The sequence below is a fragment of the Poecilia latipinna genome, unplaced genomic scaffold (genome assembly GCF_001443285.1).
Source record: "Poecilia latipinna isolate Pla-1442-1.1 unplaced genomic scaffold, P_latipinna-1.0 Scaffold4411, whole genome shotgun sequence".
Classification (NCBI taxonomy): domain Eukaryota; kingdom Metazoa; phylum Chordata; class Actinopteri; order Cyprinodontiformes; family Poeciliidae; genus Poecilia; species Poecilia latipinna.
Genome location: NW_015117027.1, coordinates 10468 through 24215, shown reverse-complemented (window position 1 = coordinate 24215; position 13748 = coordinate 10468). Strand labels below are relative to the sequence as shown.

At 43.9% G+C, this 13748-nt stretch overlaps 2 protein-coding genes across 4 annotated transcripts; both read left to right on the top strand.

The window, feature by feature from the left end:
- Positions 1-119: 119 nt before the first annotated feature.
- Positions 120-7368, top strand: LOC106942606 (myosin-9-like). The gene is made up of 18 exons (XM_015025928.1): positions 120-258; positions 451-622; positions 715-927; positions 1709-1853; positions 1946-2152; positions 2288-2392; positions 2629-2781; positions 2896-3144; positions 3229-3441; positions 3540-3752; positions 4147-4308; positions 4397-4525; positions 4617-4705; positions 4782-4905; positions 4982-5190; positions 5428-5536; positions 5699-5871; positions 6506-7368. The coding sequence occupies exons 1-18, from the start codon at positions 147-149 to the stop codon at positions 6615-6617; spliced, it is 2889 nt and encodes a 962-aa protein (XP_014881414.1). The 5' UTR covers positions 120-146; the 3' UTR covers positions 6618-7368.
- A 1902-nt stretch (positions 7369-9270) lies between these two features.
- LOC106942604 (solute carrier family 25 member 38-B-like) lies at positions 9271-13451 on the top strand. 3 transcript variants are annotated; one of them, XM_015025926.1, is made up of 8 exons: positions 9271-9368; positions 10609-10696; positions 10842-10966; positions 11072-11156; positions 11265-11444; positions 11883-12051; positions 12146-12306; positions 12789-13451. In XM_015025926.1, exons 2-8 carry the CDS (start codon positions 10682-10684, stop codon positions 12909-12911), a joined length of 858 nt encoding a protein of 285 aa, XP_014881412.1. In that variant the 5' UTR covers positions 9271-9368; positions 10609-10681; the 3' UTR covers positions 12912-13451. The 3 variants fall into 3 exon arrangements, with proteins under 3 accessions (XP_014881412.1, XP_014881411.1, XP_014881410.1); XM_015025925.1 differs by having other exon boundaries at positions 9320-9422; XM_015025924.1 differs by lacking the exon at positions 9271-9368 and having other exon boundaries at positions 9978-10696.
- The last annotated feature ends 297 nt before the right edge of the window (positions 13452-13748 follow it).

Below are 13748 nucleotides of genomic sequence, written 5' to 3'. Positions count from 1 at the left end.
AAAAAGTTTTTAAACCTTTTATAAGTGGTTTCTCAAATAAAATAAAAACCCTTTTCGTTTTTTTTTTTTTTTTTTTTTTTTTTTTTTTTTTGTCGTGTCACAATTTTATTTACATTTTTTTTCTCCTCATCCAGGAGAAAAAGTTGATGGAAGAGAGAATCTCTGAATTCACCACCAACCTGGCAGAGGAGGAGGAAAAATCCAAGAGTTTACAGAAACTGAAGACGAAACACGAGGCCATGATCACAGACCTGGAAGGTAGGAGAAACATTTAGAATCAGGGTGCTTGAAATCCTTGAAAAGGCTTGAATTTGAATGAGCTCTGCTTGATTTCTGCATAAAGTCCTCAAAAGCGCTTGACATTCAAACTTCATAGCCCTTAGTCCTAGTCCAAGGTGGTATGATTTCTACCACCTTTCTCTAATCAATAATCGATCACCTCGTGTTCAGATCGGCTGCGTCGGGAGGAGAAGGCGCGTCAGGAGCTGGAAAAGAACAGACGCAAACTGGAGGGCGACTTCACCGAGACGCACGACCAGATTGCTGAGCTCCAGGCTCAGATCGCCGAGCTGCGCGCCCAGCTGGCCAAGAAGGAGGAGGAGCTGCAGGCCGCCCTCGCCAGGTCTGCTTGAGCGCCGAACGTCGCCTCTGCGTAAAACCCATCAACTTGTTGCCTCAGTTCACTAAACTTTGCTGTGAATGTCCTCTGTTAAGAATCGAGGAGGAGGCCGCCCAGAAGAACATGGCTCAGAAGAAGATCAGAGAGCTGGAGGCTCAGCTGTCCGAGCTGCAAGAGGACCTGGAGCTGGAGAAGCAGGCCCGCGTGAAGGCCGAGAAACACCGCAGGGACCTGGGGGAGGAGCTGGAGGCCCTGAAGACAGAGCTGGAGGACACCCTGGACTCTACAGCGGCTATGCAGGAGCTCAGGTAGGAAGACTGCTTCAGTTCCCATTCACCTTATGGAAGGTAAATTTGCTTAATGGAAACGTTTCAATTTATAAAAAACTCACATTTTTCAATGAAGTAGGAGGATCATGCCGCTGCATGTTTAATTGTGGTTCTTAAGTTTCAGCCTTTTCTACTTGGAATTTGTAGGAAAAAAAATGGGTCAGGCTTTCTCAGTGAAACCTGTCAAAATAAGCAATAAATAAATAAATAAATAAATTGCATAATAAATTATAGTAGTCAACAAATATTGGCCTTTAATATTTTTTAAAAATGCTGCAAACATTTGACATTTACTAAACACTCGGCTTGGAATTTGTAAAACAGAAAGTTCAAACTGGCACTTTTGCTCGTTTTCCCCTTCAAAGCTTGAAAGATCATTTTCTGAAACACAATTTTGGTTACAGATTTTATAATCTGTTTTAATTATTGTTGTTTTGTTTAAATATTCTTTAGAAATTGGCATTTTTGTGTCTTTCAAAGGGCTCATTTGCATTAATATGCCAAGATTATAATTACATCAGTTGAAAATGGTCTCAAAATGACGATATTATCATTTATCGCAATAATTTCCTGGACAATTCATTGTCCAGGAATATTTCTTATTGCGACTGTTTCCAGGTGACTGAGTTAGTGGTACTTCAGTAAGAGGCTCTTCATGGCCTGAAGGTTTCTGACCTCGTCTGGTTTTGTGAAAGCGAAGCGTCTCTTGAAGGCATTGATCTTCTCATAAGCCTGCTCTCCTCTGCTGCTGCTCCTACAGGACCAAACGTGAGACCGAGGTGACTCAGCTGAAGAAGAGCCTAGAGGAAGAAGCCCGAGTCCACGAGCATCAGCTGGCTGAGATGAGGCAGAAGCACAGCCAGGCCTTCGACGAGCTTAACGAGCAGCTGGAGCAGGCGAAGAGGGTACACTCTCCATGCTACTACCCTCTGCTCTTTCTTTCTCCACTTGTATCTTCTTAACAACAACCACTGACTTTCTGTTTTTCCCCCTGCAGAACAAAGTGTCGATGGAGAAGGCCAAACAAGCCTTGGAGTCTGAGAAGAACGAGCTGACCATCGAGCTGCAGACGCTGATGCAGGGCAAGACTGACTCCGAGCACCGCAGGAAGAAGGCCGAAGGGCTGACTCAGGAGCTGCAGGCCAAATACTCTGAGGCTGAGCGCCAGAGGGTGGAGCTGGCTGAGAAACTGGCTAAAGTGCAGGTACGTTTCTGGATCCACCGCTTTCCAAATTGTTAACCCTGGTATTCATCAAATACGGCGTACGATCACTGACACAAGGTAAAACTCACTTCGACAATCTACTGAAGTTTGTCCTTTCTTTTCATCTCTCCACAGGCTGAGCTGGACAATGTTAACGGCATGTTGAGTGAGGCTGAGGGCAAATCCATAAAGGCCACTAAAGACTTCTCGGCTGTGGAATCCCAGCTGCAGGACGCCCAGGTACAACATGGCAGAACCAAACGTAGCTGCAGACAGACATTAGAAATATCATTAGAAATATAATTTATGTATAATAAACAGACCAAGTACTCACCTGTGGGGGACACCGCAAGCAATGCTGAGCACTATTTTCTTTACCTTCAGTTTGTCAGATGCTGTATGAGTCTGAAAGCTTAAACCTTACATACGTCATCATGCAACTGTTAAGTCAAAGTTTGTGTCTTGCTGTGCCACAGGAACTCCTCCAAGAAGAGACGCGTCAGAAGCTCTCCCTCAACACTCGTCTGCGGCAGCTGGAGGACGAACAGAACAACTTGAAAGAGCAGCTGGAGGAAGAGGAGGAAGCCAAGAAGAATGTGGAGCGGCAGCTTCAGACGGTGCAGGCTCAGGTGAGACGCACCAATCAGCTGCTGGAGCAAACTTTCTACTGACAATTTTATTCAAGTGTTTCAACACCAGTGTACCGGTTGCACTGATAACAAACGAGCAACGCCTCTCCACAGCTTGCTGACATGAGGAAGAAGGTGGAGCAGGACGCCGGCTCCCTGGAGTCCGCCGAGGAGGGGAAGAAGAGACTGCAGAGGGACCTGGAGAGCACCAACCAGCGGCTGGAGGAGAAATGCGCCGCGTTTGACAAGCTGGACAAAACAAAGACGCGTCTGCAGCAGGAGCTGGACGACCTGCTGGTGGACCAGGACCACCTCCGACAGATCGTCTCCAACCTGGAGAAGAAGCAGAAGAAGTTTGACCAGGTCGACGAGAGATGCCGAAGCAGGAATCGCCGGGGTTCCCGTTGAAGGCCGAAGCCGTAACCGTTGGCTTTCTGTCGTTTCCAGATGCTCGCAGAGGAGAAGAACATCTCTGCGCGCTATGCGGAGGAGCGAGACCGAGCTGAAGCCGAGGCACGCGAGAAAGAAACCCGTGCTCTGGCTCTGACCCGAGAACTGGAATCTCTGATGGACGTCAAGGAGGAGCTGGACCGCAACAACAAGCTGCTGCGCGCCGAAATGGAGGATCTGGTTTCGTCTAAGGATGACGTGGGCAAGAACGTAAGTTTAAAAAAAAAAAAAAAAAAAAATTTTTTACTGGGTAAATTATTTTTTTTGCAAACTCCAGCCTTAACTCTCCATCTGCCCGTGCTCTGCAGGTCCACGAGCTGGAGAAGTCCAAACGTGCCATGGAGCAGCAGCTGGAGGAGATGAGGACTCAGCTGGAGGAACTGGAGGACGAGCTGCAGGCCACAGAGGACGCCAAGCTGCGTCTGGAGGTCAACATGCAGGCCATGAAGGCGCAGTACGAGAGAGACCTGGCAGGGCGCGACGAGATGGGAGAGGAGAAGAAGAGAGCTCTGGTCAAACAGGTCTGTCCGTCCCTGGGTCACTGACAGGAACGAAGCCCGGCTGATGTTTCTACGCCTCAACTTTTCATGTTTGGTCACAATATAACAGCAAGTTTCACTGGGTTTGACTGAGATTCTATCTGATTTGACTAATCGACATAATTTTAAACTTTTTTTTACTACAAATAAAAAAATCTAAAGTCGTAAGGATGAAGTTGAATGACAACAAAATCAAAATAATACGAGAATAAAGTTAATTAGCCATGCTGTGAAAACCAAGGCAGCGCAGCAGACGGGTCAGGAAAACAAGTTGTAACGTGATCAGATATGAAAACTACTTTTGGTTGTTAATCATGGTTATAGGCAACGACTTCACATTTCTTGTGGCTAACATCAGCGGACGTGACCCCTGTAGGTGCGTGAGATGGAGATGGAGCTGGAAGACGAGAGGAAGCAGCGCTCTGCCGCCGTGGCGGCGCGCAAAAAGCTGGAGCTGGACCTGAAGGAACTGGAGGCTGCCATCGACATGGCCAACAAGAACCGCGATGAGGCCCTGAAGCAGCTCAAGAAGCTTCAAGTGAGCGCAGCTACTAAACCCTAAAGCTATTAAATGTCTTCCCAGGACCTCAGTTTGAACTTTTTTTTTTTTTATTTGTAATCCTCAGGCTCAGATGAAGGATCTGCTCCGAGAGCTGGAGGACACTCGCATGTCCAGAGACGAGATCTTGGCCCAGAGCAAGGAGACGGAGAAGAAGCTGAAGGGCATGGAGGCCGACATGATCCAGATGCAGGAGGTCGGTGAAAACACCAGGTGTCCAGTTCGCCTACCACTGACCACCTGCTGATTACTGATGTGTTTTTTTTAATTCCTCCACCATAATTCAGGAGCTGGCAGGAGCAGAGCGAGTGAAGCGACAGGCCATGCAGGAGAGAGACGAGCTGCAGGACGAAATCAACAACCAGGCCGCCAAGAAGTAAGACTCCTGTCAAAACGAGCTCGACTTTCCTTCATAGTCTGTGTTTCTGAACCTTTGATCCGTTTCCCCTCAGCGCTCAGGTTGCAGAGGAGAGGAGGCGGCTGGAGGCTCGCATCACCCAGCTGGAGGAGGAGCTGGAGGAGGAGCAGTGCAACACGGAGCTCATCAACGACCGGCTGAAGAAGGCCATGCTGCAGGTCCGTCTGTGCTTTAACGGTCGCCTTTCACCCAGACCGAACCAGTTCAAACCCAACTGGTTTGTCTCCTCTTTAGACCGACCAGATCAACGTGGAGCTGACCGCAGAGCGCAGCACCTCTCAGCGGCTGGAGGGCGCGCGCAGCCAGCTGGAGCGCCAGAACAAGGAGCTGAAGCTGAAGCTGCAGGAGCTCGAGGGAACCGTCAAGTCCAAGTACAAGGCCAACATGGCCGCCCTGGAGGCCAAGATCGCCCAGCTGGAGGAGCAGCTGGATATCGAAACCAGGTGTGGAAATGTGGCTGATCTGAACAAATTAATTAATTAAAAATTAATTAAAAAAATTCTGACTTCTGCCTAGCAAATATTCAACTTTTCAAACGCTGAATTTTCTTAAATAAAATTTTTCAAAATAGACACCTAATGCGATATGCAGTTTACTCAGGACTAGGAATTGTGATTCCTTAAGGAACCAACTTAAAAAATGTTTTTCTGAACTTCTACTAATGCCGTGCTTTTCCTCAGGGAGAGGCAGACTGCCACCAAACTGGTGAGACGCACCGAGAAGAAGCTGAAGGAAGTCATCCTGCAGGTGGATGACGAGAGGCGCAGTGCAGAGCAGCACAAGGACCAGGTCCGCCTCCCACTTCCTCTGAAACACATTTGAAACACATATGAAAACGTTAGCTTAGCCTCCCTTTAACTAGACCGCAGGCATAATGGAGGGGCTTTGCACCGATGTCGAATAAATGCTTTTGTTCATCCAACCTCATCAGAGTTAATTTGTCCTTTCCAGGCGGACAAGTTGAACTCTCGCATGAAGCAGCTGAAGCGCCAACTGGAGGAGGCTGAGGAGGAGGCCCAGAGGGCCAACGCCAACCGAAGGAAACTCCAGAGGGAGCTGGAGGATGCCACGGAGTCTGCGGACGCCATGAACCGCGAGGTGGCCTCCCTCAAGAGCAAGCTGAGGTAGGAAGACCACGACGACGCACAACTCCCTCAGCAGCAGCATCATGTCACAAAACAAGAGATGACTGATGCAGGTTATACCTTAGATTTTCATTCTGGGCTGTATGTAGATCATGAACGTTCTTAAAGGGCCGGTTGTGCTGGAATCTATTGATAAAACTATATCCTGTTAACATTTAATGAATAGCTCTCTGCATTTGGTAAATAGTTCAAATTAAATATTGGATGTTTTCACATTGATCAGTCCCTCTAGGATTACTTTTTTTTCTCGTTTTGTGCAAATATATTAAAACAATTTAGCAAAATTTGCACTTAAGTAAAACTTGTATTTATTTTATATTCTCCATGCTTTCATAGAGAATAGCAGCAGTGTTGAACAAACACTGCCACCTGCAGGTGGGAGTTAGCATCACTGAAGCCCAATGTTTTTGACCATTTTTGAGGAAAATTTGCAATAAAGTCACATCTATTTATTAGAGCAAAAGAAGGCATTAATCTGCTGATTTTGAAGGGATTTCATGAGGGCCGCATAAAAGCTGCAGCGGGCCAGATTTGGCCCCCGACCCTTGACCTTGACACACGTTCCTTTTAATAGACCTGATTAGCTTTTCCTAACTTTAACTTTCTGTTCCAGGCGTGGCGACTTGCCCTTCAGCGTAACTCGCCGCACTGTCCCTCGCGTGGAAAACGTGGAGAGCGATGAGGAAGCCGAGCCCAAGGCCGAAGCCCCGGAGCCCCAAGCTTAAAGGGCCCCATCCTCCGGCCCCTCTGCCTCTCGCCTCCTCCACGCTGAATCCTAACCAGAAAGAGCAGCAAATACTGGAAAGAAGAAAGAAAATCATGTCCAGACTAAAGGCAGGGATTCTGCTCAGTCCAAGTTCAGTCCTGCGACTGTCCGATCTATCCGAACAGCATCAAACTATGCATCCATAACAGCTACACGCCAGTAAACGTAGACAATCGCTTTTCCAACACACTCTCACGTTTCTTTTTTTTTTTTTTTGGCTCAATTTCTTTCATCACTTCCTTTTTCATTCTCTGGGAAAAGTAACTATTTTTATAAGGAAAATTTAGACTTGTAATAGACCTGATTTAGGATTTATTTTTCTAATAGAAGGGAAAATAAAAGAATGAAGCCAATTACATGGAAGGGGACCAAAGTAAATATCAAGTAGAAGTTTCTATTATGCAGACATTTTTTTTTTGTTTCGTTTAAAATAATGGCTAAGGATGGTAAATGCTTCATGTGTATCATGCTCATTTGTTGCTCTTCTTTGAGGTTCATAAAGATTTATGCAATATCCTGAAATGTACTCGACACGCCTAGCTACGATTAGCGCTCGTTTCAATGTTTTGGCCGAGAATATTTTGTATGTGAAGTTGACCGAAGATGTCCTGAAGGTTTTAATTGGTGCGCTGAAATTTTCTTAATTTTGCACTGAAGAAAAGTTATGAACCTAAATGACGTACCACTGCATTTGTGGAGTTCCAACAAAACGGCAAAGATGCAGCTTTGAAGTCTTTGAATGACCATGCGCACACACACACACACACACTGCCAACACACACTATAAAAAGCCTTAAATGCAACTGACACCTACTTGGCAGGGTTCACAGCTGTTGTTTGCTTTCTGGACGTACATTGATTGTCATTTTTCTCGCCATCAGTGTTTTTCGTATGTTCAGGGTGAAGTATAAATGGTAGGGTAGCTTTGTTTGTTTTTTTGACTCGCAGCACACACTGTATTCTTAGGGCACAGCTTGCTAAGAGAGATGAACCAAAGGCAGATATAAGAGGGAGGGAGATTCTTTGATACTCTACAGCTTGGCAGCAGTGTGGTATAGATAAGAGATTTTTTGCATGCGATCTGGTGGAGATATCGTGACATGAAGCCCCTCACAGGCTGTGCCCAGGATCACCTTTTGGCTCACACTGCTGGAAAGTGAGAGGATTGTGTTGTTACTTCCAAAATAACGACTCGTAATTCGAAAGATTGCAGATTTCGTACCTACTAAACAAAGGCGATCCAAAAGAAAAAAAAAGGATTTTAAATAAATAATGTGCACCAGTTATTTTGTAACGTTTATCACCGCAACTCTGGCTGGATGTCATGTGGTCAATTATGATATTGCAAATAAAGATGCTTTCTAAACTGCCATTTTGTCCTGTTTTTGTACATTTTTCACATTTTTGTACTTTCATTTGGGTCTCTACTGCTTCTGGAAAAAAAATAGCCCAAGTGCTTACAAAAAAGGCACCCAACCATTTTTTTGGAATTTTTTTTTTTTTTTTTTTTTTAATCTGGAAAATGAGGCAATTCAAAAATTGCTGTATGCGCTGTACAATGGCTGCTGGAAAAGATGATGTTTTGATGACCCTAAAGACCTATCCCAAAGTGTTAAAGGACGTATAATAGGTCACCTTTATAAATCTGATTTTTATTTTTTTATTTTATTTATATAACAGCCTCAAGGAAGCCGGTCAGATTTCAAGAAAGATGAATCCAGTTAAATGCAGGACGATACCAGAAGAAAATCTTTTGAATGCAGCAAAGGACAACTTTAAACTAACATAGCCAAATCCACAATGAAATTTAGATCACAACATTCTCTATTAGAATGATCCAGGCCATAAGCAAATTTAAAAAATCTATGGTAACATGTAAATGAAAAAGAAAGCTCCTCTGTCCAGGTTCACTGAACTTGGAGATACAAATACAGATGAGCAACCATTTCAGCCTATGTACGTAACGGTGCTAAAGACCCCAAAGGACAGCCATGATCATATTGAAAGGTGTTTCCACAATATTGACTCAAAAAAAGTAACAAAAATTTGCTAATTTGTTTTTTCATTCTGTTAATATTGTGAACTACATTCTGCTGGTCTATCGGATCAAGTTCTGAAATTTAGTGGTTGAGATATGAAAAAGTTCAGGGTTCATGAGGACTTTGTTCTCACCAGCAGAGGGCAGTAATGGTCTATAATAAAAGCTGATGTGGGAATAAACAGGTCAGAACCGGCTGAACGGCAGAAACCGCTCTCAGCTGGTTCATACAGGGCCGTGACGCTTCAGACGTCTCTTTCTAAAAGCTGTTTTTCCTTTAAGTCTTGTATGAGTTTCCTAGTCAGTCACATAAGGGAAAAATTATATTTTGACAGGATAGGATAGGATAGGGAAGACATTACCTGACCAGGAAATTTTAGAAATGTTTTAAAGCCAGTCCGATAAAGTATTTTTTAACCCGCTTGAAGAACGATGTTTGCTTAATTTCACGTCAGACGCCGTGTCCTTTCCCTTACCACAATGTCTCTTAAATCAATTATTATTGTGAAATTTCCCCGTAACACAGAAATGTTTCTTTTTGACCCAATCACGTCCCCAAATCCTCACTGATGGGCGGGGCCTACTTACAACCGCACGCGCCTTCTCAGCACGGTTTCTTCTCCAAACCGGCGCCGGCCGGTTTTCAATCAGGAAGCAAGGAGCAGATAAAAGGTCAGCGTTTGGTTGCAGTGAAGGGATTTTACTTCTGCCTCTGTCCAGGATATGGTAGGCGGGTGGAAGTATTTATTTTTACTGATACTGTAGTCTGCCAGTGTTGTTTTTTTATCCCCTGGAGCCCACAGTGTGAGAAAACTCCACTGTGGAGGAGCGTTTTAGTAACCACAGACTCATCACTCCATAAGACTTTCTTTCACGGTGATTTTCGGGTGTTGTTTTATTTTTATTTTCTCTCTATTACATAAAAAGAGGAAAAACAAAAAAAAATAGTTCTAACGTGAATAATGTCAATTTCTAGATATTTCAGCAAAAAATTAAGGCAAGAAAATTGACTGTTTTTTTTTTTAAATATGTTTTTTGTACCAGTAGAAAACTAATTGTGGAGGTTTTAGCTATTATTTTCCATAAGAGACAACAAATGAGTATGCTGGCATGCACTTACATTGTACATTTATTATAACTGTTTGCAACCTTCAGGTCGTCTATGCAGGACAAACAGTGCCACAATTCAATAAATAATTTAAAAAAAATAATAAAATGTAAATTTGAATAATACCAAATTTGAAAATCATTAATGAAAATGTTAAAGACATGTAATTACTTTAGCAGATTTATTTAGCCACAGCCATTAAATCGAATAATTTCAGGACAGAGAAATATAAACTCAACACTTTAATTATATTTTAGTAAATTAACATTCTTCTAAAATTGTTAAAATAATACAGTAATTTTGATTGTCTTCAAATTAACATGTTTTAAAACTCTGCATTTATTACTTTATTGACAAATTTCCACAAATATTGACATATTTGCATGTATTTTCAACTGCAAATATGGAATCCCAATCATAGAAATAATGTTTGCAATATTGCAATTGAAAATGACTGCTTGTATAGTATGTGGTGAGCTATTAGGACATTCCGTGTGCCAATGATGGAATATTAAATGGACTTTAATATATTTTTTTAAATTATGGTACAGGAAAATGTTTTCCCGCCTTGGTTATTTCAGGTGATATAAATGATCTCACACACAAATATTTATTTGTTGAATTGTGGTCAACAGAAATCTTTTAGCTGTGACCTGGATTCTTGCTGATGGGTATCGTGATGATCTCTGAGTTGGTTAATAAATGGCAGTGTGTTGGGGTGGGCCGCAAATGGGAAACACGGGGTTGGTCAGATGACCTCCATGTATATAAACCGCTCAACGTGTCCCGATTCATCCACTGCAGGGGAAAAACTCCCAGCTGCAACTTCTCTCTGAAGAGCTCTGGAACGTGACGACAGAAAATTACCTCAAGCATTATGGAACTGTCACTGGTGAGTTTCCCATTGCATCCATCACTATTGAGGTTTTCCACTTCTTCTATCGCATGAAGTATTTCTCAAATTTTCTCAGAAAGCAAGTACATTTTCTTCTATTACGTTGTAAATCATTTCACCTTCCTTGCCCGTGATCTGCCAGGCTCACCCGGCTATTAAAGCCTTTGTGTGTGGCTCCTTCAGCGGGACCTGCTCCACCCTGCTCTTCCAGCCTCTGGACCTGGTCAAGACCCGCCTGCAGACCTCGCAAAGTGGCATGCAGCCGGGGTGAGTTGATCGATTTTATTAATTTCCAATAGTTTTACCTCATCTCAAGCGTTTTCCTGCTTATCTGATTGTTACATTTATTTATTTCTTTTTTTTTTTCCTCAGGTCAAGCCGGGTCGGGATGACATCGGTGCTCCTCGGTGTGGTGCGGACGGAGCGGCTGCTGGGTCTGTGGAAGGGCATTTCTCCGGTTGGTCTGCTGGAAATGTTTCACCACGTGAACCGTTGAGTCACACGGAGGGGAGATGATCTCTAAAGGTGCTTTCTTCTTCCTCCTCCTCTCCATCCGGTGCTCCAGTCGTTCGTCCGGACCATCCCAGGAGTGGGAATCTACTTCAGCTCCTATCACTCCCTGAAGCAGCACTTCTTCCAGGACAGCAGGCCGGGAGCGGCGCAGGCCGTGATGCTGGGAGGCGGGGCCCGGACCGTGGCGGGGGTTGTGATGCTGCCGATCACCGTCATCAAGACGCGGTTCGAGGTGGGCAATGTTTACCGTCTGAAACTGATTGCAGTTTTTGATTTTGTCTGTTTTTATTTTTATTTTTTTATTTTTTCAAATGTTGGCAAATATAAACATGATTTCACACGCAAGATCTCAACCCCCAGCTCCAGAAGGAGGGCAAAAAGCTGCTGGCTGACAATGACTGTCATTGGCTTTAGCTGTTAAGTTGTCAACATAAAGTGCTAAATCTTGTTTGTACGTGATTCATATGAAAGAAAAAGGTCTGCAATGCTTTTCTACTAATTGTCAACACTATGACACCTTGAAAACAAAGTCAGTTGGAAGTTTTAATTTAAAAAACTTCCAATGAGCAGCTAAGCTAGCTTGACTATGACAATCCTAACACGTAGACATGCTGTGGGATTCAGTCTGGGATTCAATTTGTAATGCGGCCGGCTTGTGTTTGTGATCCAGTGTGGCAGGTACAGCTACGTGAGCGTGAGTGGCGCGCTGCGCAGCGTGTGTCGGAGCGAGGGCCCCACCGCTCTGTTCTCCGGCCTCATGGCCACCCTGCTCAGAGACGTTCCTTTCTCTGGGATCTACGCCATGTTCTACAGCCAGGCCAAGGCCTCGCTGCCGCAAGGTGAGGAAATCAATACACACATTTACTTTAACTGTAATAGATCTCTGTTCTGATCCAGCTAATTCTGCAATTTGTTCCCCCCTACGTCCTGAAGAGATCAGTTCCTCTTCTTCGGCTCCTGTGGCTAACTTCAGCTGTGGGGTTCTGGCTGGTGTTCTGGCCTCTCTGGTCACGCAGCCAGCCGACGTCGTAAAGACACATGTCCAGGTGAACCCCCAGCTGAGGACGACGGAGGCCGTCAGATACATCTACACGGTAACTACCTTCCTCCTGATTACAGATGCACCGATCTGATTAACACCTGCATTGTTCCCAATATTTAAAAAAAATCTAGATTGGATAATGGCGTAGTTATAGTCCTTTAAATTTGTTTGGTAGGGACAATACACGCAAACATTTCAAAAGGCTGTTTTTCATCTGTTGTCTCTGGACAACGAGTAATTTATCTGGCTAAAAGCAAATAAAGATTATACAAAACAAGATGAAAAACGACTTAGCTTCATGCAGAGTAAGTATGCAGCACTGGTGCAGAGTTATCAGATACATATGTAATTCAGTATATTTATGTCTGTGGTTTTTAAAAAAATAAACATTTTAAGCCAATTCAGCTCTATTTTTCTGTATGCTAAACCTCAGATATTGGTATTGGTATCGGAAGTGAAAAAAGTGGATCGGTGCGTCCCTAGTCCCGATACAGACATCATTTTCTGATAGTTTTTCTTGTCTCCTCCAACAAGGCTCACGGCCTCGAAGGCTTCTTCAGGGGAGCGGTTCCTCGGTGCCTGAGGAGGACCATGATGGCCACCATGGCCTGGACTGTGTACGAGCAGATGATGGCGCACGTCGGACTCAAGTCCTGAAGGAAACACCGATCAAAAGCTTGTGTTTAAAAGGGATAAACGAAGATGAAGTCTGGAGTGACGAGTATGAAGAGGGCGGCCTCGGACGGGGGCGTTCAGTGACTCGGGACGGACGCGGTGGTCACGGTGCCATGTTGGAATTTTAAGGCTGATGTTGAGGAATCAGGCTTGGAAATGGTGGGGAAAAAATATGTCTGTGATGGAGACGGAGCCACGGGAATTATTAGTAAAATATGTTTACTATTATTATTAACATTAACTCAAAGACTATATTTATCATAAAAGTGAATGCAAAATATTTAACTTTGAACACAAATTTCTGTCAAACTCACATGGTTTGTAGAATATGAAGAAGTAGGATGAGAAACAAATAAATTCACAAACTAAAATGTGAGGAATGTAGAAATGAGTCGGCTTTATGTTAACACCACGAACTCGTTTTGTGTCTGCGGCTGGCTTTCAGAGAAAGTCACAATGACCAAGCCGATTCTGTCTGATCGTTTCGTTTGTTTTATAAAAATAAATAATCTGCTTTCTCTATTTCTGTCTTGATTTGCTGTTTTGTCACGTTTCGTCCAAACAAACAAAAAAATCACTGTAATCAAATATCTTCACCTGCAAGTCTTGGCTTGCAGCTTTGAACTTCTTGAAACAAAATAAAATTCATAAATAGTTCAGTCTTCTTTGCAAAATAGCGCCGGCTCATTTGGAGTGGATGGAGAATTCTGTGGAGGTTAATTTCTAAGTCTCAGCTAATTTCTGCCTTGTATTAAGCTCAACACACTGTGGCCCCCACAGCATGATGCTGCCACCACCATGGTTTGAAAGAATTTGTAG